A 27,539-nucleotide genomic window follows, 5' to 3' on the forward strand; every position below is an offset into this window, starting at 1 on the left:
AAACATGCTATAATTGCAATCAAACAGGACATTTTAAAAGGAATTGCCCCATGGGAGGAGGGTTTAACAAAGCTATGTATCAAAGGAATAGAATCCCAGGTATTTGCCCACAATGCCATAGAGGGAGACATTGGGCTAATGAATGCCGTTCTCAAACCACCATAGAGGGTATTCCATTATCAAAAAATGGGCAAGGACCAAGTGCTTACCCACGAAATCATGTAGAAAGGTATCAGGCTCCATTGCCAAAAAACGGATTGGAAGGCCCAATGCCCCGGGGCCCAAAACCACAAATATACGGGGCAATGGAGGAACCCAACAGCACCATCAAGGTAGTGCCCAGGACGCATTATCCATTAGATTCCTCATTAGATAAACTAGAGGGAGCGCAGGGTTGTACATCTGTGCCTCTGCCAGAGCAGTATTAACTCCAGAGATGGGAGTTCAAATCATTCCCACAGGAGTAAAAGGACATCTTCCCCAGGGAACAGTAGGCTTATTATTGGGACGCAGTTCTTCTACACTAAAAGGACTTATGATAAGTCCTGGGGTAACTGATCCCGATTATGAAGGTGAAATAAAAATTATAGCTAGTTCTCCAAGAGGTATATCAGTAATTTCATCAGGAGATAGAATAGCACAGTTATTAATAATACCCAGCCTACATGATAAATTTTCCAGTTGTAATGTAGAAAGAGGTTCTAAGGGATTAGGCTCCACAGGTGTAGATTGGGCTATGCTATCTTTAAATTTAGATTCTCGCCCTATGCTAAAATTAAATATTCAAGGACATGACTTTAATGGGCTGCTGGACACAGGTGCTGACCTCAGCATCATATCTCGCCAGGAATGGCCAAGGCACGGGCCATTGCAACAAGCCACTCAAACGCTTAGAGGCCGAGGAGTGGCAATAAATCCCCATAGAAGTGCTATGGTATTAGATTGGAGGGATCCTGAAGGATATGAAGGGACTATACAGCCCGATGTATTGGACCATCTCCCCATAAATTGATGGGGACGAGATGTCCTAGATCAATTAGGATTGACATTAACAAATAACGTCAATCCTAATGCGCCCACTACTAGGGCAAAACAAGGTTTTAGGAAAGAAAAAAGATTAAGAGAACAAGAACAAGATATGACAGCACCAATTCAAATAGATCAAGAAATAAATAAACATGGATTGGGTTTTCAAAAAGGGCCACTGAGACAATCAAAATTACTTGGAAATCAGAAAGACCAGTGTGGGTTCCTCAGTGGCCCCTAACTAAAGAAAAGATACAAGTAGCCCATAACCTGGTCAAACAGCAATTAGCGGAAGGATATATACAACCTTCCGTATCTCCCCATAATACTCCCATTTTTGTCATTAAAAAGAAATCTGGTAAATGGAGATTATTACAAGATTTAAGAGCCATTAATAATGAGATGGTTATTATGGGACCTGCTCAATCAGGGATTCCCCAATTGTCTGCTCTACCAAAAACCTGGCATGTTTTAGCTATAGATATTAAAGATTGTTTCTTTTCAATTCCAATTCATCTCGAGGATAGTCCACATTTTGCATTTACTATCCCTGCACTGAATCATGAAGGTCCTGATCAGAGATATGAATGGAAAGTACTCCCTCAAGGGATGGCTAACAGCCCAACTATGTGCCAAATTTATGTTAATAAAGCAATCCAGCCACTTAGAAATCAAAATCCTGAACTACAGATATTTCACTATATGGATGATGTGTTATTGGCACATAAAGATAAAAACACATTGCTAGAATGTTATGCCACACTTACAAACTTATTAAAAAATTATAATCTAGAGATAGCAATAGATAAAGTACAATTAAATCTTCCAATTAATTATTTAGGAATTCTATTATCCTCAACCATGGTCCGTCCACCAAAAATTCAAATACGAGTAGATCAACTCAAATCACTTAATGACTTTCAAAAGTTATTGGGAGACATAAATTGGATAAGGCCTTATCTAGGCATACCAACAGGAGAGTTAGGACCTTTATTTGATATTCTAAAAGGACCATCAGATCCAAATTCACCCCGCATGTTAACGCCTGAAGCAAGAAAGGCATTAAAAATCATTGAGACATATATGGAAAATATGCATTTGGATAGAATTGATATAAGTTTGCCTTTACTATTTATTGTACTACCAACAAAAAATATTCCTACAGGAGTATTTTGGCAAGAAGGTCCATTATTATGGATACATTTATCTTATTCTCCTAATACTATTCTTACTAGATATCCTGAAGCTGTAGGGCAATTAATACTCAAAGGAATAAAAGCAGCAAAGGGAGTGTTTGGGATTTCTCCCAATAAAATTATTACTCCATATACTATGGATCAAATTGATGAGTTAGCTAATGAGTTAAATACTTGGGCAATAATCATGTGTAAATCTAGTGTTTCATTTGATAATCACTTGCCATCTAATCCTTTGTTGTCTTTTTGGTCTAAGCATCCTGTAGTTTTTCCAAAAATGACAAGAAAAACCCCTATCATGAATGCTCCAAATATATTCACTGATGGGTCAAACAATGGTACAGCAGCAGTAGTTACTCCTGATCAAACTTTTACATTTTTAATACCCAAACAATCAGCTCAAAAGGTAGAGCTCAATGCAGTATTACAATCTTTTATGATGTTCAAAGATTCTGCATTTAATTTATTTTCTGATAGTCAGTATGTAGTTAATGCTATTGTATCTCTTGAAGATGCTGGTAGGATTTCTCCTTCCTCTACTGTTTTCTCTTTGTTTTCTGCTATACAAAGTCTAATCTGGGACAGAAAGGATCCATTCTTTATAGGACATATCAGGGCACATACAGGATTGCCTGGAGCCCTTAGTTTGGATAATGAACTAGCAGATAAATCTACACATGACATACATATTTTCTCCACAATAGAAGAAGCTATAAATTTTCATTAAAGGTTCCATGTCAATGCTAATACTTTACAAAAACGTTTTAAAATAACTAAAGAACAAGCCAGACATATAATAAAACAATGTCAAAATTGTGTGACATTTTTACCACAAGTTAATCTTGGAGTCAATCCTAGAGGACTGATACCTAACCATATTTGGCAGATGGACATCACACACTTGCCAGAATTTGGAAAATTAAAATATTTACATGTTACAGTTGATACTTCTTCTAGATTTTTGATGGGCTCCCTTCATCCCGGAGAAAAAACTAAAGATGTTATAGCTCATTGCTTACAAAATTTTGCCACTGTGGGTGTTCCTAAACAGTTAAAAACTGATAACGGTCCTGGTTACACCTCCAAGTCTTTTAAACAATTTTGCTCATCATTTGGCATTACTCATATAACAGGAATCCCATACAATCCACAGGGACAAGGCATAGTTGAAAGAGCTCATCAAACTATTAAAATGTACTTATTAAAACAAAAGGAGGGAATTGGAAAGGGGTATATATCCCCCAAAGATAAACTTAAAATAACCCTTTTTACTCTAAACTTTTTAAATTTGGATTCATCAGGACTTAGTGCTGCGGAAAGACATATGTATCCGAAAAATGTACATAAGCCTAAGGTACTTTGGAAAGATATTCTAACAGGACAATGGAAAGGCCCGGACCCAGTAATAGTCTGGAGTCGGGGCTCTGTCTGTGTCTTTCCACAGGAAGAACAGCAACCAATTTGGATTCCAGAGAGATTAACTAAAACAATTTCTACAGAAAAAGAAGATGATTTGACTCAAATCCATAACAGCTGATATCCAGAGTTCCAGCCTGGCTATTCTTACATCTGCGACAGTGATTTACCACGGTGCCTTTTTCAATATCTATTTTATTATTTGCATTTTTCCCACATCATAAAGTTCTATTTTATTTTATTTTATTTTACTTTATTTTTTTTTTTTTTGAGCTCATACAAACCTAGGTTAATGTTTTTCTGATCAGTTTTATTTTTTGACTGTGGAGTTTTTAAACATTGCAATGGAGATTTCACCTAGGTATAGCTACAAGGCCTTTATTTACTATTGTCTTATGTGTTGTATGTTATGTATGCACTGTTTTGTGTTGTATGTCTGTATGTGTGTATGTCCATATTTCATTTATGAGGAGCGCTCATGTATAAATGGATCCAAAAAAAATTTTTTTTTTATTCACGTGATTTCAATGGTTTAATTTAAATTAGGTAAACAGCTGTTAAAAATTTGTTTTTAAAGGTGGTTAACAGATCTATTTGTTTACTTTCACCTTTCCTTTTCATTATATTTAATAATTCTGTTCAGGATAATGTCTCTTTAGCATCATGGCCAGAATTCCCATCTCCATCCCAGTGCCGGTGAAGACTAAGATAAAACCAGACTACAGCTCCTATGATAACTATCACAGTAAACTGTATAAACTGATACATCAATCAATATAACTCAACAAGAAATGCTCAATCAAGGACTTGATTTACTTTGGGAGGAAATGGACATATTGATAGACTCCTTCACTTTGAACTGCTTACACAACTAGCCTGGACTATGTATCACTTGAATGCATTGTGCTCTATTTGTTGATACAGCGAATTGGGAGTGCTGAAATATCTTAGCTGATGTGTCACCAGTGTTATTATTCTTCCTAAGGAGCCATATCACTTGTATGCATTGTGCTCTATTTGTTGATACAGCGAATTGGTAGTGCTGAAATATCTTAGCTGATGTGTCACCAGTGTTACTACTTTTCCTAAGGAGCCATCAATTGACTTGATGTCGTGGCATTTATGTATCCTCCTCCCTTCTACTAGTGATGGTCTAATTTTGGGGGCCAACTGAGGTGAGGCAAAGAACCTCACCCCCCCACCGACACCAAGGCCAAATTTGGGGGCCAACAAAGGTGAGGCAAAGAACCTCACCCCCCCACTGGTGCATAGGCCTATTCCACAGGTATGGCTATATACTGGACTGGTAGTCAGTGATGGGTATGATTCGATTGCAGTGGTATCAACCTAAGCCAGGAGGCTGACGCATAGAGGTCAGTTTTCTGATGATGGGTAAGAATCATATGTTGAATTGGACATACCTAACAGGCACGGTCCCTAACCACATTGCCTGTTGTTTAATTAAACAGAAGGGGGCAAATGCTAGGAGCCACAGCAAAAGTATTATGATACATGGTACCTTTGGTTTAGGTGACTGCCAGCTAGCCATTGAGATGATATGATTATGTTAAGCTTTACATTCATATGGAAATTGGACTCCTGCTGTTCACCTCGGCCTGTTACGGGACTCATGTTACTCATGTAATGGAAGAGTTCCCATTGGTTGGGGAAGGATAGTAGGAAGGAACTTCCGGGGGAGGTCCGGGCGCCCAGTTCCGGTGGCGACACACGTGGGTTGACCGGCTTGCTAGCAGGGCGCACATGGCACAGACACTGTATTTAAACAGAAAATGGTACTGAAGAGATTATTATTTAATAATGATTACTCTCAATGAAGTGTGGAGAACAGATTGGAAGGGAGCAATTTTTGGCAATTATGTTACTTTATGCAGTTAATAATCACAGAAATGAAACTTTGTTAAATACAAGAATAACTTTTAAAGCTAATTATATTTGAATCTTACATACAGAAGATATTCAGTTTTGACCAAATATTTAACTTACTAGTACATTTATTTTATCAAATACTTTATTAAAAACATATGATTTTTAATTTGGAAAAGGGCCTCACCCACCTCTATCTCCTACCCAGCATCTAAATCTCTTCTCTGATAGTCTCCAACCATAGGTAACCTCTGATTGAATTCTTCCAGAGACAGCTGGCTGTCCCACTCAAAAACTTCCATTGTATTTTCTGACACTGAGATAGAATTTCTGTCTCTGTAATTTCACCACAGAACTCCTCTGAATAGTATTTTTTCTAAAACAGACATTTAAAAAATGAACATAAAAGGGATATGGTTTCCTAGCCCAGTCTTGTTTTCTTCGTGAATATAATTAGGTGCCTCTACAGCTACTGTTGTAATTTTAATAAGCTCTCCATCTTGATGACACTTCCCAATGCACCTTATTAAGCACAGTCTTGACACAGATTGATCATACATAGTGGTACTGAAGAGCATCATCTCTCTAGGATGCCATTTGACAATACTAAGATTGTTATGTTATATAGCAATTATGTAACACAATGGCTCTTCCTGAGTTTACAATGTATTTATTTCCTTTACATGACTTGCTATCAATAAATGATCCTTCTTTCCTATACTAGAAAGAAAACTTGTGGTGGGAGACAGCAAGTATATAATTTATTGGCTTCAGTCCATTAAATTATATTGGATGTGAATCCTATTCCAACTTTTTTCCCTCTCAACTTTGACTCAGCTAAATAAAAATTTTACATTCATGCTTTCCACATCTTCAAACAAGTTCTTGACAAAGCTATTAAAATGTAACAACTCCCATGAAATAGCTGACTGTAGTGAGGACTGGCAAACTAACTTTCTGGTAAGTTAATTTTCAAGCAAACATTTTGCTGTCACTTGAGAATTTGCTTAACAATTTAAGGGAATATAATATGACATGTGACATGCAAATACTTATAGAAACTATTCTATAGAGGGATTTGAAAACACCAGAAAGGTATTAATAGTAGACTTAAATAATTGGTCATTTTTCTAGGTTCCTCTTGGGGAATCAACAATAAGCCATTTCCAGAAAAAAACAGAAAAGTAAAAATAACACAACAGGTTTATAAAATATTTTTGTATTGTGATTTGGTATTTGTGTTTGTCCAAAAATAAGCAAATTTGAGCTCTTTAAGGTCAATTTTACCGACTTCTCTCCCAAAGAGGTATTTTTGATCAAATCAAGTGCAGCCTATACAATACCTAATTCTTACACATTTTAGAGCCACAGAACTCTCTCACACAGGCTAACAAGCTATCAGACCATACTCCTGTGTGCCTATACTTACACTAGCAGTTTATAAAGAAGCAAGGATAGGAACCCAGGTCCACCCGCCACAGTGTCATTGCCCTACCCACACATCAATCCAAGAAAGAAAGGTGAGTCAAGCGCCTCTTCTTTGCAAAACACAATACTTTCATTATTATTTTTCTTTTTTAGTTATAGATGAACACAATATCTTTGTTTGTTTATTTTTATGTGGTGCTGAGGACCGAACCCAGTGCCTCACAAGTGTGAGGCAAGTGCTCTGCCACTGAGCTACAACCCCAACCCCATAATACTTTCTTACTCTTACAGTTGCTTATATTTTCCCTCCAGAAAATATATTTTCCTGTAATTTTATGCATATCTTCACAAGGGCTTCCCAAATCTGACTACAGATAGAAAATTTAAAACAAGCATATATTTGCTGCACTTTCTGAAATTCTGACTTCTGTCTGAGGTACGGGTCAGGCTTGGTAGTCACTGTTTTAGAATAATTTTGATGGCAGACAAATGTAAGTGTGAACTAAGCCCCTCCACTAGCTGTGCGGCCTTAGGTAATTCTCTTTCCCTATCTCAGTCTCATTTTCCTCACCTGCAAAACATAACAACAATAACAAATTCATACCAAAAGGTTGTATAAACATCAAGTGAGCAAATATAGAATTCAGTGCAGTGCCTAAATGTAGTTAGAAGTCAACATATGTTATTATCATCATTCTATTTCCCAACCCTCTAAAAATCTGATCCAGTTTCAGAATGTAAATGCTGTTATGACATAGTTTGTTGCAGATCACTCTTGCCATGCTGTCTTTCCATCTTTATCTCTGAAAGGTGGCATTGAAATTAAAGGTGTGAAAGCTGAACTTTCATTTCATTCATCTGCCTCTAAAGAATTCAAAGAAAGTTCTAGACTTTTAGTAATTATATGATGGATGAATGAATAAGCCTAAGAGATGATCCTTCAATGACCTTAGTTCAAAAACAGAGAATATTTAACATGACTACCCAAGAAATCTGGCTCAGATCTAGGATCAGCACTCAAGACCTACACTTTTCATCTTATTGCTCAAAGATAGCAAATATTCCCCTACTCTCCCCCACTCCTGCTGTCATTCTGGCAATCAAGATTTGCTTAGGAAATGAGCAGTACTCAGTTTGAAGAAAAATCCCATAGGCTAGCTCACTGATGAGACAACATATGTCATCTAGTCCAACAATTTTTTTTTCTGTTCCATCTCATATTCCATGGGTTTAAACAAATCAAATTGATTTGATCATACTATCAGGCCACTTGGCTATACTTTTTTTTTTTTTTTTAAAGAGAGAGTGATAGAGGGAGAGAGAGAGAGAGAGAGAGAGAGAGAGAGAGAGAGAGAGAGAGAGATTTTTTAATATTTACTTTTTAGTTATTGGCGGACACAACATCATTGTTTGTATGTGGTGCTGAGGATCGAACCCGGGCCGTACACGTGCCAGGCAAGCGAGCTACCGCTTGAGCCACATCCCCAGCCCACTTGGCTATACTTTTATGTCATGTGGCTCAGTTCAGTTTGAGATTAACTGAACCCCATTTCCTGTCCTCACTTACACCTCAAATTTTCCCTCTTCTTCACATATGCTAACAGATGTGAGCATCTGTCTCAGTAATTTGTTTTCACCTTTTACCATATCTCTCGTAGGGCACTTAACTCTTTATATTGTAACTGTTTACCTGTTTACCTCCTATCTCCCCTAAAAAACTACCAAGTGGCAGTACAGACAAATGGCAAAGCCCAAACTCCCTATTTTTGAGGACTTTAAAGTGCATGATCACTAATAAGGAAATTTATATCCAAAAGTACTCTTGCTAAAATATGCTCTGAGTAAAAAAAAGTCAAAGAAAATTAGTCATGAGACAAATATATGAACAGAAATAGACAACCACAAAAAGAAGATTATACAATTTTCCAAGGCAATGGTAGGAATTTTTAATATCTTTAGCATAATCAAAATTATATATGGCAGAAAATCAGAACAATTTTTTCATATATCCATAAAGCCCATCATTCTAATTTGAATGTTTGCTTTTTATCATTAATAAATTATAATAGGGCTATGAATTTGACTATTCCATGGGAGCAATTATATTTAAGAATAAAACATGAGTACTTGGGATGTAATTTAGTGGTATGGCATGTGCTTAACATTTGTTATGCCATAGTTCAATCCCCAGCATCACAACAATAAATAAATAAATAAATAAATAAACAAAATGACATTTTGGCAAAGAACTTACTTAAAAAGCCAATAATGTATTTTGATAAAGCTTCATACAGAAGCAATAGTGATAATTATGCCATAAACAATCAGAAAATAATTAATGACAAAAGTAATCATTTCCTAGTGGAAAAAAAATTAAACTACTCTTGTAGTGCTCTTGGAGTAAAATCTAAAGTTGGTGACTTTCTGTTCTTTCCATAATAAACTGTAATTCATTACAAATGATTCTAATTGATGTCTGTCCAATGGCTGCCCTAGAGATTTTTAACTATGATGTAATTTTTGACTTGAGTTGACCTGTCTTCTCATCTATGAGTTACTTCTTTAAAACAAACAAACAAAACCTCTCTATATCCAGATGAATTTAACAGTTATAAAGAAAAAGCTAGTGGATTTTTTCCCCCATAAAACTAAGTGAACAACAAAAGTAGAGAGTCCATCCTGAATATATATCCAGATTTCCTAATACTTAGCTCAAAATTTCCTGTTTTATGCCTCCATTCTGCTATACTTTCTAAAAATGGCATTCCTTCCATTTTCAACAGGAATGTGGCTTTTACTTACAAAAGTCTATTGGAAGTCAGAAAGATATATAGTTATTACAGACAGAAAAGAAAACCATATCATAACACAATATTTCTGTCCCAGTATTGTCTATGTTGTCTTTCCTATGCCAAATGCTCAGATGGCAAGATATTCACTTATAGACTATGTGTTTCTCTGGCAAAGTTAAAGTTCAACATCAACAGAATTAAGAATTGCACATGAACATGTCCATGAGCTTCTAAAGGCAATACTGTCTGGCAAAGAGGTCATTAGATGAAAAGCTATGAAATTTCTATCACAGCTAGACACCTGTGGCTTCTACCAAGGTCCCTGGATTCCAATAATAAATATTACCTTTGCTTTCCCTCACAGAATTGTGGTAAAGAATAAAGATTTATCAAATGCAAATGGTCTGACCTCTTTTATTGACAAATATTATTGAAATGGAATTTTTTTTAATTCAGCACTTAAAGGCAGGTTCATTTTGTTGTTGTTGTTTGAAGAAAAATAAAACTGTATTTTATTAAAAATGGCAATCTAAGGAGAATCTGCAAACTGAGTAACCAAATACAAAAGTTTGCTGGATACAAGATTGATATTTAAAAACCAATAGCAGGTCTGGGGCTATAGCTCAGTGGTAGATCACTTGCCTCACATGTGTAAGGACTAGGTTCAATCCTCAGCACCACATAAAAATAAGTGAATAAATAAAGATATTGTGTCCATCTACAACTAAAAATAAGTCTTTTAAAATTAGCATTTTTATTCACCAGTCAAAAAATATAATTTTAAAAGAAGACAACCTTTATACGAGCATCAAAAACTATATTGGACTGAGAGATGAAGCTATTAAAATCATAAAATATTTTAAGGAAACATTATTATTGAATATGACATAACAGAACACCCTTTATACAGGTTGGTATTTATGACCACACCTTAGCTTTTCCCCCTTTTTAAGACACAACAAAGCTCAAGGCACGGTGGCACAGGCCTATAATCCCAGCATCTCAGGAGCCTGAAGGAGGAGAATCTCAAGTCCAAAGCCAGCTTGGTGAGGCCCTGAACAATTTAGCAAGATCCTGCGTCAAAATGAAAACTAAAACAGGGCTAAGGATGTGGCTCAGTGGGAACCCATGGCTCAGCGTCCCTGGGTTCACTCCCTGGTACCAAAAGGAAAACAAATACACACACACACAAAAAAAAAAAAAAAACCAAAACAAAAAAACAAAAAAACAAAGCCTCAAGAGTTACAAAGCATTTGATTTTAATCACAGTTATACTTTCCTCCTTCAACAGAAATTATCTGTGCAGTGGAAAAGTCAGGGAGGAGTAAATTAATTTTACAGAGCATGGTTGACTTGAAATCTAACACAGGCCCCATTTCTCCCACATCATGGGTCCAGCACATCTGATCACAATTACTGCGTATTTAGTCACTTCTCAGCTATTCCTCATCAGAAACAGTCATTCCAAAACCTTGCTTCATTCTTCATCTTTAAACCATTTTTAATTTAACATTAATTTAACATTTCTCCTAAAACTAGAGGCCCAAACAGATACACGTACTGGTAGCCTAAGCATACAGAAAATTTTCAGAGAATAAACAATGCACCTAGTAATGATATCCCATAATCTGGTCAGAATTTTTATCAGACTATTCATAATGACACATATTAAAACTTGTACTGAATATTGTCTTAGCTTTTTAGTTGCTGTGACTAAAATATCTAACCAGAACAATTTTAGAGAAGGAAAAGTTTATTTGAGGGCTCACAGTTTCAGAGGTCCATAGAAGGCCAGCTCCATTTCTCAGGACTCAAGGTAAGGCAGAACATCATGGCAAAAGAGTGTGGCAGAGAAAAGTGGCTCACAAGATAATCACAAAGCAGAGAGTGTTCTCCACTTGCCAGATACAAATATATACCTCAAAGCCACGCCCAATGCCCCCCACCTCCTCCAGTCACGCCCCACCTGCCTCCAATTAGCACTCAATTAATTCCATAAGGGGGTTAGTTCACCAATTGGGTTAAGACTCTCACAACCTGATCATTTCTGCTCTCAACCTTTTTGCATTGTCTCACACATGAGATTTTAGGGGGAACCTCACATTCAGATTATAACAAATATGAAGATTCTTCTTTTATATGTGCTAATGGTATTCTTCTCAAACATATTGTCTATTTACTCTTTGTAAACTTGATCCTGTTTTTTATTAAGTCTTCCTAGTTGAATCTATAAAATTGCTTTTAAGTTCAATCTCTGTTCTCAAAATACTTGCAATTTAGTTAATTTACCATGTCTGTATGTTTTTGTTTTTTTTTTTTTTTCGTATGATTCACCATGTCTTGTAATCAAGATTTTCAACTTTGAATCAGAAAATTCTCAGTCTTTTTGCAGGGGAAAATAAATTTAAGAGGAAGAACTCAGTGCCACAAAATGGCCTAGGAGTAGGTACTTGGTGAGGAAGGACTAAATGAGTAAATAGTTTGGTAAAGATTATTTATTTAAACTTCTGATGCATATATGTTAAAGCATTAGAAAATACAGACCAACTCTTCACGAGTTTAATTGGTCAACATAAATATGTAGACATAGACAGAGACAGAATCATAGATGAAACAGATGTAGTTGTTACCTATCAGACATAGAAGGGAATTTCTAGTTTTTTCTATCATGTCATCAATATTTCATATACAAAAGCAAGTAGTTTTATTTTGAAATTTAGTGTATTTTAGCAAAGAAATATCAAGAACTCAATGGATAAATAATAAAAAGTCATAATGAACTTTAATGAATTAATATACTTTGGAAATCTAATTAAATGTCCAAAGGCTATCATTGCAAAAATAGAGGTTGTTCTGTGTAATAATATCTTTCACTGTATTGTCTTTGTGAAATACTGAAAGCCAGAAGCATGTTTTTAATTTATTCAGTGAAATATTAAAAATAACATGTTTAGCAATGAGTTTTTGATGACATGGATAAATCTAATGTAACAATTAAAACTATATTTTTAAAGGAGAATAAAAAACTGTTTATTCTGGATGATTACACTGCTACATCAAAAAAAGAAAAAAACGCACACCTGTAATTCCAGTGGCTCAGGCGGCTGAGGTAGAAGGATCTCAGAGCCAGCCTCAGCAACAGTGAGGCAGTATGTAACTCAATGAGACCCTATCTGTAAATATAATACAAAATTGGGCTGGGGATGTGGCTCAGTGGTCAAGTGCCACTGAGTTCAATCCCTGGTGCCAAAAAGAAAAAGAAAAAACATTTACTTAGGAAACACATCAAAATATCAGCAATGATTATGTTTAAGTGTTGATATAAATGACTTTTGGGTTTGTTTATTTTTGCATATCTCCATTTTACATAACAAATATGAAAAAAATTTACATAATAAATATGATAAAGCCATTATAAAATTATTTTCTTAAGAAAATAAAATGGAAATTCTTAACAGTAAACATGGGAAATAATTTTATCTTTAAATATTGATAAAATAAAGCAAATTTCCATTTCTGTTTCTATGTATTTTCCAATTTTTTTCCATAATGGCATAGTTTATTTTCATAGTGGAAAATTCATGAATAGCTTTTTAAAATTATCTTGAAAATTTTTAATGGCTTAGGGTGGAATCTTTCAGATGACAAGCATTAAGCTGCCAAACTTTCCCTTCAGATTTTTGATAAATGAAAAGATACTAATTTAAAGCACAGGGTTCAACAGAATGGGACAGGGTAAAGGGAAAGCAGAAATTAGAATGAGTGATGTTATGGCCATTTAGGAAATAAAAAGGGTTCCAAGTATTGTAAGGAATAACTATTAGGTATTGGGAATGGAGATGCATGAGAACAAATGTTACCTACTTTTGAACACTATTATTAATCAAGTGGGGGCTAAACATAGTAGATCATCTAGCCTGTTTCCCTTGTGATAGGTGTCATACCATATAACTTGTTGTTTGGTTGTCATATGTGTTGTTATGACATTTAGCAAATAATTTCTGAAAACAAAGTATTCAGCATATATTAAAATATCAGTAAGGAAAATCCTAACATTCTGCATACCCAAATCGAAACACTCTATTCACTAACTTCTTAATATTTACACGATCTTTGATGTTGATACCACTTATTTACTAACCTTCACAGTTTAGAAAGTTAGGGAAAGTTATTGCTCTGATACTTATTTACATTTTTTAAAAATCTGTTTCACTTTCTGCACCTATGCTTCAATGTTCTCTATTTTTTTCTTTCCTTCCTTCCTTCCTTCCTTCCTTCCTTCCTTCCTTCCTTCCTTCCTTCCTTCCTTCCTTCCTTCCTTCCTTCTTTTCTTCAATATGGGGACTGACCTCAGATTCTTATGCATGCTAGATGAGTGCTCCACCACTAAGTTACATCCCCAGACCTTTATGTAACTTCATGAGTCTTATTAAATTGCCCAGGTTAGAATCAAACTTCAGATTTCTTGTTTTACATTAAATTAGAAGATGGTCTCTTTTTTTAATTTTTGGAAATTTTTAGACTTTAGCAAATCCATTTACAACTGGATTTAACATCAAAACCTTCTTAGCTCTAAATTTTTCTTGAAAGTAATGAATCTTTGTATTGTCATTAACTTATCAACTATAATTTGCTATTAAAATAGAATAGAATAGAATAACGCTTTTTGAGGACCTCATATTCATGTCTTCCTTATTTTAATCCTTCCCTCACCTCTCCCAGAAAAAGAACCCTATAATAAAGATCTTAGAATAAACTTTTCATAACTACTTGTGAGTTAAACTAAATTACCATTTGGGAAGTCAGAATGTTTCAATATTTAAGTGTTCGTGTAGTTAAAACTTAATAACATAATCCTCAATTTAAAATTGAGAAAATAGACTGAAATTTTTAATAAATTATTTAAAGACACATGTGTTAAGAGGCAAAATAAACATGTCCGCTAAGATCAATTCATGTTCTTTCACAACATCACATTAAAATCACATCATTCCAGGGATACTCCTGATTTTCATAGGTATTACTATATTTGAAATTTGAAGAGTCAGTCCATGCTCAAGAAAAGATGATATAAAAAACTCTTGGTTTTAGCAAAAATCAGAACGTATGTCATAAAGAACTTTAGCAAATTAAATTTAATGTCTAAAATTCATGAGTTAAAATGTATTTCCGTCTTTAAGAATGACACACTCAAGATTTAAATATAAGACATTTTTCTTTAAGCAAACTAAAATTAAGAAAACCTTGTTTATCTATTCTGAACCTGCAAACTAAACTCTAGAAGACTTTCACTTGACTCATTTCTCAAACTCTCAGATTATTTTGAAAAGCAGAGGATCAAACTAACTGAACAGCAAGTTTAGTGATAGTTTCTATACAATCCAAGCCAATCCCCACCCTATAGAAAAATACCATAGGAGGTTAACAAATAGAACACAGACAATTCTCAGCAGCAAATGTGATTTCTAAAGTAGGGGAAGAATATTCACGTTGAGCTCTACATTTTTGTGGTTTACTATGAGTCATTTTTTTTTCCAGTTGGAACCCATTAATATAGACCACTGATGATATGTGCTTGATTTTTCTTTTAGATATTCTGAGCTATCAGAAGGGAGTCCTTTTGCCTTTTGTTTTTATAGTTTAACAGACTTTACAAATGTGGTTTGGGGGTTCATATGGCTAAACCTCAAGAGAATTGACAAAACTCAATGGCCCAAAGTAACTTGTAAAGTAATTTGATGGAGAAAAATCAGTGAGGTGTAAAAGTACACATCACCCTATCCCATCAGTTTTCTCCACTGGCACATCTTACTTTCCATTCCACAACTTTCTCCTGGGGGCATTCTGACTCACTTTGAAGTCATGACATGGCACAACAAGGAGTTAACTCAGGATAAGCTGCTGACTGGAAATCATGTAAGAAAAAGCATACTGGGGAAAAGGAAGTTTACAGATTATTATTATTATATAAGATTGTTAAGGATCAGAGTAAAATAAATAAAAGAAGAAAGATGACATTTTAAAGCTGCTTTTATGAAATAGGCTTCCTGCTAAGTACTTTCATCAATTGGAAAATTACTTGCAAATTCTGTTCTTTAGCTTACTTATGAATAGAACCTAACTTGTTGAATAGTGAAGATTTTGACATAGAATATATCATGTCAGACTCATGAGATGTTAATGATGTTGCTCTATCATTCATTTTAATTTACTTAAAAGACTCACAACAATATCATAAGGTAGACATTATTTCCCTTGTTTGACTTTTGAAAACTCTAAGCTTCAGTGAAGATTAATAAAATATATTAATACTTTTTTGAATGAAATGTGTTCTATCTCAAACTGAAATTCCAACCAACAATTATGGCCAAGCCACCAAAGCTTTGTGCCAATGACCAACAATAACACCCAGCTTTATTCCCTCAAGAAGGATCAGAAAGGCAGCCAGAGGTCAACCAAAGAACTGAACCCAAAGCTTCAGCTGACCAGCAAGTATACAGCATCATCATCAAACATATTTGTTAAGCACCCTTGTGAGCACCATGATAATGGAGTAAAGAATACATCTCCCTGTTCCACCAGACATTTACTATATGATCAGTAAATCCCTTCCATCTTTATGTGTGTCTGAATTCCTTTTAATGTGTTCACTTATAAACATAAACAATTTATGATATTGCTATTTAGAACTACTCATAGTAAAATACCATTAGTACCAAACACTACTATTTAATATTTATAACAATGTCTATCATATTCTGAGTGCCTATATTCCAAGCATTTTACTTGAATTTTCTTAGGTAATCTTTAATAACCTAAGAGTAAGCTTTAAAATCTATTTCATCAAGTAGATCAGTTAAACTTAGGCTCAGATAATTAATTTGTTAATTTTATAAAGATAAAACAGTCCTAAACCATGATTCAAACACATATCCATATAGCTCCAAAACCCATGATCTTTTCAGTAAGAAATTCCAACTGATTTTCCTCTCCAGAATTACCTAGGCAATTTGAAAATAATTTATGTGACTAACACAATGTTTAGGACAATGGACATGAAGAAACACTGAGCAGAAGTTAGGATACCTAACATCTCCATTCAGCTTTGAACTGAGTATAAAGAAGGCATTTAATTATATTAAATCTATCTGTCAGATAAGGTAAATGGACTAGAACAATTCCTAAGGTCTCTGTAGCATATCACAGTTCTACAGACTCCTCTCCCTCCATGCCGAGTGCTCCCCAGGGAAGAGCAAACATGACTACTATGATTATAATTCCAATTACTATTGTTGGCCTCAGCAATGTGCAAAGTAAAATAACTCCTCAATATTTACCATGTTCCTACTCTAAGAGTCATTTCCCTAAGTCATACTTTTGATGCCAAGAATTAAGCAATCCAAATGAAATATTGATGTTGTTCCTCATGGGGTGTTAATTTATTTGATTTCCTTCTTTGAGGACATGGCAGGGGTAAAACAGGTGTGTAAAACAATGTTCAAAAAAATTCAAGGGAAAGATTAAGACTTAAATTCTACAAATGACTGATCTGGAATGTCACAATACCTTCATAAGGAGGCCTGAGAAGGGATTTTATGCAATGTTATTCTGGAATGTTACTGCTCAGCTGGGATTCTACAACTGAGGAAAAAAGAACTACATTAATCTCAAATTAATTCATCAAAACTCATGCTTAACTTCCAGAGGAAAACTAAGAAACATGTTAATGTGTCAAAATGCATTCTACTGTCATGTATAATTAGAACAAATTAAAACATAAAAAACAAAAGTCATATATCGAAGTCCTGATGTACAATACTTCAGAATGTGACTGTATTTGGAGATAGTCTTTAAAGTGACAATTAAGATTAAATGATATACTTGGAATGGATCCTAATCCTACTTTAATTGTCCTTAGAAGAGGAGATTAGGAAACAGATGCACACAGAATGAAGGTCATGTGAAGACAAAGGAAGAAGAGAGCCATGTATAAGCCAAAGAGAGAGGTCTACGAAAGGAACAAACCCCACTGACAACTTGAGCCTTAACTTCTAGCCTCCAAAACTGTGCAGAAACAATTTTTCTTTTTTTGTTTAAGCCATCTAGTCTGTAGTACTTTACTATGGCAGTCCTGGAAAACTAATATAGTAGAAAGAAATTGAGATACATGTTTTGACTTGGATTTAAAAACAATCCATGCATTTTATTCTTACCTTTACATCTAATCAAGTACTTACTAAGATATACTAAAGCAACCTCACAAACATACAGACTACACATAGTCACATGCCGAACTATTGTGTTACAACACATAATAACTTGACAAAAGTAGAGAATTCCAGGTTTTAACACTGTTGAAGAACCTCACATGGTACAGCAGGATGATTGAGGGCATGTGTTCAGTGTCAAGCAGATGTCGGCTCAAACTGGACTCTTCCATTTAGCTGTACAAGCTGGGGAAAGTTATCTATCTGCTGAGAATCACTTTCTCAATTCTACAAAAAGTGATAATTTCTATCCTCAGAGTGGTTATATGGATTTAATTAAATATAAAGATTAAATGAGCTTATAAAAATAAAGAGCCACGAAGTGCATCAGGTACATAGTGTGTGATCAATAAATAGTAAAAGTTGTTATTTGATTGGATCGTATAAAACTGCTAATATTTGATTGTTCTGTTCTATCAAAGGCATTCTATATGATTCAACTCAATATTTATGTTGCATAGAGGCAGAAGAACACAATGATTCAGAATAAAAATTCTGTCAATGGATGCATGAATGAAGAAAATATGGTTTATATGCACACAATGAAATACTTTTCTATCTTTAAAAAGAAGGAAATCCTGCCACTTACACCGACATGGATGAAACTAGAAGGCATCATGATGTTAAGAAAAATAAGCCAGGCACAGAAACACAAATACAACATCATCTCACCTAATATGTGGAACCTAACAAAGTTGAATTCTTAGAAGTAGAGAGCACAATGGTGGTTACCAGTGGTTGCAGAGGTGGGGTAAAGTAGGGAGATAATAGTCAAAGAATGCAAAATTTTAATTAGGAGAAATAAATTCAAGAGATCTATTGTACATTATGGTGACTATAAAGTAAAAATGTCACATTCTTGAAAATTGAAGATTTTAAGTGTTTTACTACCAAAAAATTTAAAAAGTATGTGAAGTAATTAATGTATATGTTGATTAGCTCCATTCAGTCATTTTATAATATTTATATATTTCAAAACATCGTGTTGTATACAATAAATTTATACAATTTTTGTAAAATTAAAAAATAAAAGAATATAAACTCTAGATCCAGAACCTTTAGGCTAGATTCCTGCCTCTGTCACTCACTAGCAAGTTATAGAACCTCCCTCTCAAATTCAGTTTCTCAGTTGAAAAGTAAAAAATCAAAATCATCTATTCCATACGTTAGATAAAAAGATTAAGGATTGTCTTGCATGCACAAGGCCCTGGGTTCAATCCCCAGCACCACACACACACACACAATTAAGTAAATTAATCAATGCAAAGCTCTTTGAATAATGCCTAATACTTAATCCTCACTTACGAAGTCTGCTATTAGCATTCATGTTATTCATAACAAAATGAAGGAAGTTATTTTAAAATGCCTGAAATTCATTTCAGCTGCCAATCTATGCTGTTTGGAATGGTATTGATAAAAGAGAATTACACACCAGGCGGAAAACAAAGAGATCAAATATTGAGCCCCCGAATGCTGATAAATAAAGTGAAATCAGAAATGATCTAAATAGGCTGGGTGTGTTAGCACACACCTGTAATCCCAGCAGCTCAGTGTAATCCCAGCAGCTCAGGAGGCTGAGCCAGGAGGTTCAAAGGCAGACTCTGCAATTTAGAGAGGCCCTAAGCAATTCAGCAAGACTTTGTCTCTAAATAAAAATATAAAAAAGGACCAGGGACATGACTAAGTGGTTAAGTATCTCTTCAATCCCCAGTATCAAAAATAAATAAACAAATGAATAGCTCAAAAACTAAGTAAAAATGTCTTGCAATTCCTTCACAATTTATCTAAGGGAAATAAAAACTTCAAAAAAAAAAACACCTTCATTATGTTGAAAATATATTTTTATTGAGAGAAAAATAATAATTTTCCTTAAATTCTTAACTTGCTTAACTTGCTGATCATTTTAAAATATCATTTCACATTAAAAAAAAAAAGCTAGTGGTCCATTTTTCATGGGGTTTAGACAGAATCAATAGACCAAATAGTAAACAAACCACTAATTCAGTGACTGATAGTGAGAAAATAACTTCAATCTTATTTTTCTATTTTGAAAAATAAAAACGAACTCTAAAGATACCAAAACCCCCAAGTCTAAAACTCTGTGGATTGCTATCAACTGTAAATTGATAAAGAATATACTGTGATTTCATCAAAGTATTAAAACCCACCTCACCTGTCAATAAACAGAAAAACACCTGGCTCAATTAGTAAAGATTAAGAAAAAAAATGAACAAAAATAACAGTTTAAAATATCCCCTGAATAGAAACCACAATGTGTGCCTGGCTAATTCTAGCTAGTGACTTTTATATTCTGTGCAATAAAAGGAAAGAATTAATGATCAAGCCTTCTTCAGAAATTCACAGGAGGCATGTATTCCTTCCTTCTCAGCAGAATTAATGCTGCCCAGACCAGCTGTGAAACCAACAGTGACTTAAAATCCTAGGTTCATTCGCCTAGAAATTCTAATCTTCAACCTTAAGCAGTTCACATGACATCAGACTTCTGTCTCTGTACAATGTTATGATACACTTCTAGGACTCATAAGAGGGTAAATTAGTTAATGTTTCTAAAGAATAATGATTGACCAAAGAAACATCACCCTGGTGTTTCACTAGAAAGTTAGAAAAAACCTAAATGCTCATAACTTTCTCTCAAATAACATAGATATCTCAAAAAGAATTTCTAAAGGAAAAAAGTTTCATGTCCATACAGCAGGTAGAAAAAAAAATTAAAAACATGTGAGGAAAAAGCAAAGAATTTTTAATTCTCATCTTAAAACTATGAGAATAGGTTAAAATTGAATAGTCCATATACAAATGTTAGTTTGGAGAGAAAAAAAATGTAAAACCAAGAAACTAAGGCACATATACCTGGTACCACAAAATTCATTCTTTTCCAAAGTTAAAATGTTTATATCAATTACATAATACTCTAGGTATAAAAATGTCAAAATATATTTCAAAAATGGGTAACATGAATATGAGTGCTTGATTTTTGAGTTAGAATGCCACCATATTTTTTAATGGAAAAATTAAAATTAGGTTTGCTAACAACACATTAGCATTTTCTATTAGAGTAAAAAGTAACTGTATCTCCATTTCTTAAAATAAATATATCAAAACTTATTTTCTTAAGCAATACAAGGTGTCCTTTATTTAAAGAGCTGCAATGGAAGAGTGCATGAGGTCAGTTCAATTTTTTTGTTTGCTTGGGTATTTGTTTTGTTTTGGTTTCCCCTCAAGACTTTTCTTCTTATCCAATTTTAAGATTCCAAACTCACAGCATGTCATAATTAAACATCTCCTAGAAAGTACACAATCAGATTAGCATGTTAACTCAGGCGTAAACCAGCCATGACCATGCTGCTTTCAGTCTGTAAAAGGCCAATCTGGGAAAGATCATTAAAAAAGAAGAAAAAAAGTACTAAAACATATTTATCTCTCCTTTATTTTATCTTCTAGCACTATAGGTCTTATTTTCCCTTTCAATTCTAAAGTAATTTTACTCTTTAATTGTGGTATAAGAACAGTCATATAGAAATAGTAATGAACACTCTTGTTCTGAGAATTAAATATTTCCCCTTCATTCTTAAAAATTACCAACACCAGAAAGTTCAGAAGACAAGGCAGAAGACCAAGATTTTTATAGTTCATGCCAATAATTAAAGTCCACAACCACCCTTCCAATATCAACTCTTATTTATAGAGGAGGAGAAAAAAAAACTAGCCATAACATAATGTATTTTTTATTGGGCTACTTAGCTGGCTAGTTGTTTGCTTTGAAGCAAAATAGTAAGCATTGTGGCCAAGAGTAAGAATAAATCTCCTCACAGTTTGTACTTGAACTGCCAAAAATGGAAGCCACTGACCATACATGACCATTCAGTATGTGAAATGTGTCTATCATTATAAAGGAACTAAATGTTAAGTTTAATTTTATTAATTTAAAAAAATGGGGGGGGGGGTTAAGGAGGATAGTTTCTCACTCTGTTTCCCATTCTGATCTTGGACTCCTGGGCTCCAGTGATTCTCCTGCCTTGGCTGAGACTACAGGCACATGCCACTACATCTGATTCCAAAAAACTTAAATTTTAAAGTTGATACACATTTGTGTTATTAGATAAAATTCTGACTGTAAACTTTATGAAGCCTAAATGAAGGTAAGGTGTTCCTGTTAAAAATTTAGTGGGGGCTGGGGATGTGGCTCAAGCGGTAGCACACTTGCCTGGCATGATTGCGGCCCGGGTTCGATCCTCAGCACCACATACAAACAAAGATGTTGTGTCCGCCGAGAACTAAAAAATAAATATTAAAAAATTCTCTCTTTCTCTCACTCTCTCTCTCTCATTCTTTAAAAAAAAAAATTTAGTGGTTGAATTGTAACTTTCCTGAGTATAAATTTCAAGTATTTAATAAGAAAGAATCATGTAAAGTATCTCATTAATTTCTTTAGTAATGACTACCTGTTAAAGTGATAATGTTTTAGATATGTTGAGTTTAATTTATTTTTAGAATTAATGACTCTGTCTTCTTATTCTGTCTTGCATTGTATTTCTACTGGGCAGTATGGATAAAGAATAATATTAACCAGTGGTTTACATTCTTGAGATGGGCAAGATAAATAGTTTAGAAAAATATGTATTATGAGGGAAAAGCAAAGAGGTAAGAAAGGACTCCATTCAAATTCTACTTCTGACAGTAACCATCAGACCTTAGAACAAGTCACATAGCTTCCTAGGTCTGTATATCCTCAAATGTTAAGTGCACAGCATAGCTTCCAAGCTAAAACAAAATATTTGTAAAGTGTCTGGCATATCATAGGTATAAATAAATAGTTGAATAATAATTGTTTTCAATATAAATCAGAGATCTTTGCCAACACTTCTCAATCTCTGTATCTTCCTATAAACAAGATATGTTCTGTAGATCCTTGTAGCCCATAATACCATAGTAATGTTACTATTATAGGTACATTTTACAGGTGAATGGCAGCAAGCTTTGTATTCAATGCTATTATCAAATTTCTCAGCGAATGAATATACTGTTTCCATCTGTGTTTTAAAATGGTACAATCAAATTGATTTCAATAAATAGTATCATGAGAACCTAAAAATCATCTAAAAATGATTAATAAAATCAGAATACTTATGTCCCCTTTAGTATTTCTACAATTCTATCATTTTAAGTCTGACTACTTGATAAGGTCTAATATGCACTGCTGTAAGACATTAATAATATTTAGTCATTAAAGCTGTAAAACACAGACATCAGCAATATTTACTTAAAAATAATTGTAACTCATTATTATTATGTATTATTATACTGTATATATATATATGTATATATGTATATGTGTATGTGTATGTGTGTGTGTGTTTGTGTTGCATTTTGAAAAGCATCTGCAAATTCTTACTCTATGAAACCATATCACATCCATCACAATATTAGAAAAGTTATGCCTAAGACAAATAAAATTATTCCTCCATGAAGTTAAGACCAAAACTATAGGGGTTACTTTTTCACTAAAAAGAACCATATAGTTTCACAATACCTACTTCAAAAAGTTTAGATACATTAATGAAAAAAAAATTCATAATTTCTGGGGAGACATTTAGAAGTCATAGATTATTTTTCCTTTCCACAAGAACTCTTGGTAAAATGTTAAATTCTTACTAGATGGTTTAAAAATCAGCTCAGTTTTATGAAAACTAACTCACGATGACCTATCAGTGTGCCCATTGCCATCCTCCCTCCTAATCTTCCATTTGTTCACTTTATCCCTCTATTCCTTCATTCACTTGATCAGTGTTTATTGAACCCTTATTATATGCCAGCAGTTCTTAAACCTTCCTAACTTGTTGGTATCATTTAAACAAAAGCACCAAGTAGAATGGAAGTAAAGAGATGCAGCATATTTTGAAATGTTTTAAAATTTTATTGGCTGTCATAAAGAAAAATAAAATTATGGCACTTGCAGACCACCACGTTAAGCAAAATAAGTCAAACTCACAAGGTCAAGTGTCATGTTTTCTCTCATATGCAGAAACTAGAGAGGATAAAGAAAAAAAAAAGAAGGTAGGAGTGGATCTCCTAAAAATCAAAAGGAGATCAGTCAAGGAAAGGGACCAAGGGGTGGAAGGTGGGGAGGGAGGAAGGAAGTGCTAAGGAATGATATTGGCAAATTATATTGTTATATAGGGTGCATATATGAATAAATAACAACAAATCCCATCAATATGTACAACTATAATACACCAATAAAAATGTGGGAAACTTTTTTAAAAAATAAAATAGACATAATTTGAAATTAAATATTAAAATTTATTTGGCTGTGAGGGTGCACGCATGCACACACATGCATGTATATATGCTAAATTTTATCAGACCTATCACTAACATATATTTAAAGTTACAAAGGATCCATGTTGACAAAAATTGGTTTACAAAAATTTTTGGTTTCCAACATAATTAGTTTCCTTTTAAATTATTGTTTTGGCTTATGCTGGGTCACAGAGTTCAAATCCAAAGTGCAGTTATGTCTTTTCAAGTTATTGCAATAACTCTCCAATTCTTAAGATTTTATATTGCCACAAATGCCCTCTTAATCCAGAACAAATTTTACTCTCAAGAGTTTTCTCTATGTTGCTCAACAAGTTACGTAATAAATTTCCCACTGGAAAACCTCCTGCTCATTAATTCACATCAAATAACAAATTTCCAGGAAACAAAATAAGGAAAGGCTAGCAGATCTTATGTTTTAGTACAGAAGATTTCTTGTTTATTGAATTATAATTATTTACTTGTTGGATTTCCATTAGATTGCAAGCAACTTGAGGGATGGGGCTTTACTCTTCATGCATGCATTTGAAAAGTATAGGTTTCAGGATAGTTTCTACATTGTTGAATAAAAGAAAGAAAGAAAGGATTGTTCAGATTTTAGAATTTCTAATGAGACTCTCTTAACCCATTAGCTAAAAACCTAGGCATTAAGCTTTAAAAAGATAGTGTGGCAATATATTATGAAAAATAGTACTTTGGGTTACACAATAAAAATATCAATCATTAATTCAGCTGCAACTTATTGCAGGCTTAACACTTGCAAATCATTGAGATGCTAGGATTAAAAAGTAAAGTCTGTACATGTAAAACATGAAAGGGAGAGCTGGTTCCACAGAATTCATTGAACTAATATTAAAATTGCAATGAAATTATGAAAAAAAAAGTGATACATTTCCTCTTTTGAATGTGTTTTCTTCCTCAATGAGAAGGAATGACAAAATCTGCTTGTTCAGGTGACCTAAGACCTTGCAATATATTTTATAATTTTTGCTTGTTGCTTAGAAAATATAGTCTCCTTATACAAAGTAAGATGTCATCAGTGACACTGTCTTTTGTTAAGAGGTTAGGTAGGAAGAGGATAAGAAGGAATAATGAGATCAGAAACAGAAAAGGGAAAGGAAAAAATTTCAAAGTGAATAAATCAGAGCAAAATTTTGCACAATATTATCCTCATATTAGACCAGTATTCTAGAGCCATGATCAGCCACTAACTTAAAGCCAGCAGCTGAGAACTACACAGAAAGAATACCCTCATTAGACACATACTTTGTGAAAACTGTCAGTAAAAGAAACAGTGCAGAAATCCTCTGGATAAGCTAATGGGCAGGATGAAAGCCTTGATAGGTGCAAACTAAAAAAGCCTGTCATCAGTTGGTTCTCCTAGTATAGCAAATCCTTCAGGGCATTTTGCAGCTTGCAAAAAGTAGCAACCCTTCTCAGGTTCCAATAGCCTCTGGCAGATTCATTCATTTCACTTTAGCAGATAATACCTTTGGTTCTTAAAAAGAGTTAATCGTTCTATTCTAGACAAGTGTAAAAGATAAATCAAGAAATTTGACCACTTTAGAGATCAACAACTTTTTCAAAGTGTACAACAAAGGTTTCTTTGATAAATGGAAGAACCGACCAAGTTCTGCTGAATTTAAGCCACTGCACCAGGTCACCCAAGTCCCACTTACACCCAGCATCTGGTGGAGGTAGTGATACTCTGGTCCTTGGTTGTACAGCAGGAAGGTTTTCCAGAAAAGCAGGACATTCAGAGACAGCCAAATGAGCTAAACCAATCACACAAAGGGAGAGAAAAAACAAAAATTTTTAAAAGGCATCACTTGATGAATGAAACCACAAGTCCATTGTTTGGACACAGAGTTTTCAATGCAATCTCAATGAAAAATTGCAGAACACTTTCTTAATTGGTCAGAAAGTTGAAAAGCTCTCATAAATAAATCTGGACCCAGGCCCTTCACCTGAGATAAGATTTGGGTGGCAAACGGGTCAGCTAAATGATCTTTGAAATACAAAATAAAATTAAGAAATTAGTGACATCACCATGATCACCATGTCCTAAGTAAAACGCAAGCAACCCCAGAAAAAATAACCAATAGGGGCAAACATGTTTAAAGGGTTAAGAGAAAGCTGTGTTCACTTAAAGTAATTGCTTCTCCCCTCCTTCACATCCGCCCGTCAGTGTGTAGGAAAGTTCCCATGCATGGGGGTTGGGGGAGGGGTCGTTATCATCTCCAGGTTTTAACAAAGTAAAGTTTTGTTAGTTGAAACTGTTCGAATCTAACTTCCACTTCCAACTTCCCACCCGCCCACGCTCAGGGAATGAATCAAACTAGCTGCGGGAGAGACCGAACGCGAGCGCCCGGCCCGCCATCCTACCAGGCAGAGGTGTTTAACCCCTTCGTTGGCCAGCCAGCTCCTCCAGGACACAGCCATGCCGCAGGCCCCACGGTGCTGCGCTCTTTCCCTGCGGCCCCGAAAAGGAGCAAGCGACTGCCGGGACAGCGGTTACAGCGGTGTGGCCCGCGGGGGGGCGGGAGAACCGAGGGTCAAAGACTGAGTGAAGTCGGGGCCCGGCGCAGAGCCAGCCCGGGCGGGGTGTGCGCCCGCTCCCACCCGCCCGGCCCGCTGCCCCGCGGCCGCACCGTCTGCGCTCGCGCCAGCCCCTTTGTCTGCGCTCAGTCTGCTGTTGTGGCGGCTGCTGTTCAGGATGTCCCGGGTGGAACTTGGAGGCGTCCCCCGCAGTTGCAGGCTCAGTCTGCCCAGTGCCGAAATACCAACCAAGAAGTGGAGCCTGATAGTCATGCTAAAAGTAGGGACCCTCGCTACACCCTCGCACCCGCGTGCACACACACACAAACACACACACACACTCAGCCCCCCCCCCACATACACAATCAGAATCATACACACAGTACACACACTCATACACACCCAGCACCACAGTCACACCACGCACACACACACACACCACGCACACCACACACACACTCACATATTCACACAATACCCCCCCACACACACCACACACACCATACTCTCCCCACACATGCCCCATACACATCACAAATGCTGCACACTCACCACAGAAACAAAACACACACACCTAGTTTTGGACTGGTTGTTTTCCCCCTCCAAAAAAGTTTAACTCAAAGAGACTCGGTAATGAAGTTTGAACTTGAAAT

At 35.0% G+C, this 27,539-nt stretch overlaps 1 protein-coding gene across 1 annotated transcript in view; it reads right to left on the reverse strand.

The window, feature by feature from the left end:
• Nox4 (NADPH oxidase 4) overlaps positions 1 to 26,814 on the reverse strand; it is a 194,983-nt gene extending 168,169 nt beyond the window's left edge. The window contains exons 1-2 of the mRNA XM_026401516.2: positions 26,734 to 26,814; positions 26,028 to 26,123 (exon numbers count right to left, since the gene is read on the reverse strand). Coding sequence (XP_026257301.1) covers positions 26,028 to 26,123; positions 26,734 to 26,790 — 153 coding nt within the window. The 5' untranslated portion in view covers positions 26,791 to 26,814. The remainder of the gene's footprint in view (positions 1 to 26,027; positions 26,124 to 26,733) is intronic.
• Between the last annotated feature and the right edge of the window lie 725 nt (positions 26,815 to 27,539).

The sequence above is a fragment of the Urocitellus parryii genome, chromosome 4 (assembly GCF_045843805.1).
Source record: "Urocitellus parryii isolate mUroPar1 chromosome 4, mUroPar1.hap1, whole genome shotgun sequence".
NCBI lineage: Eukaryota > Metazoa > Chordata > Mammalia > Rodentia > Sciuridae > Urocitellus > Urocitellus parryii.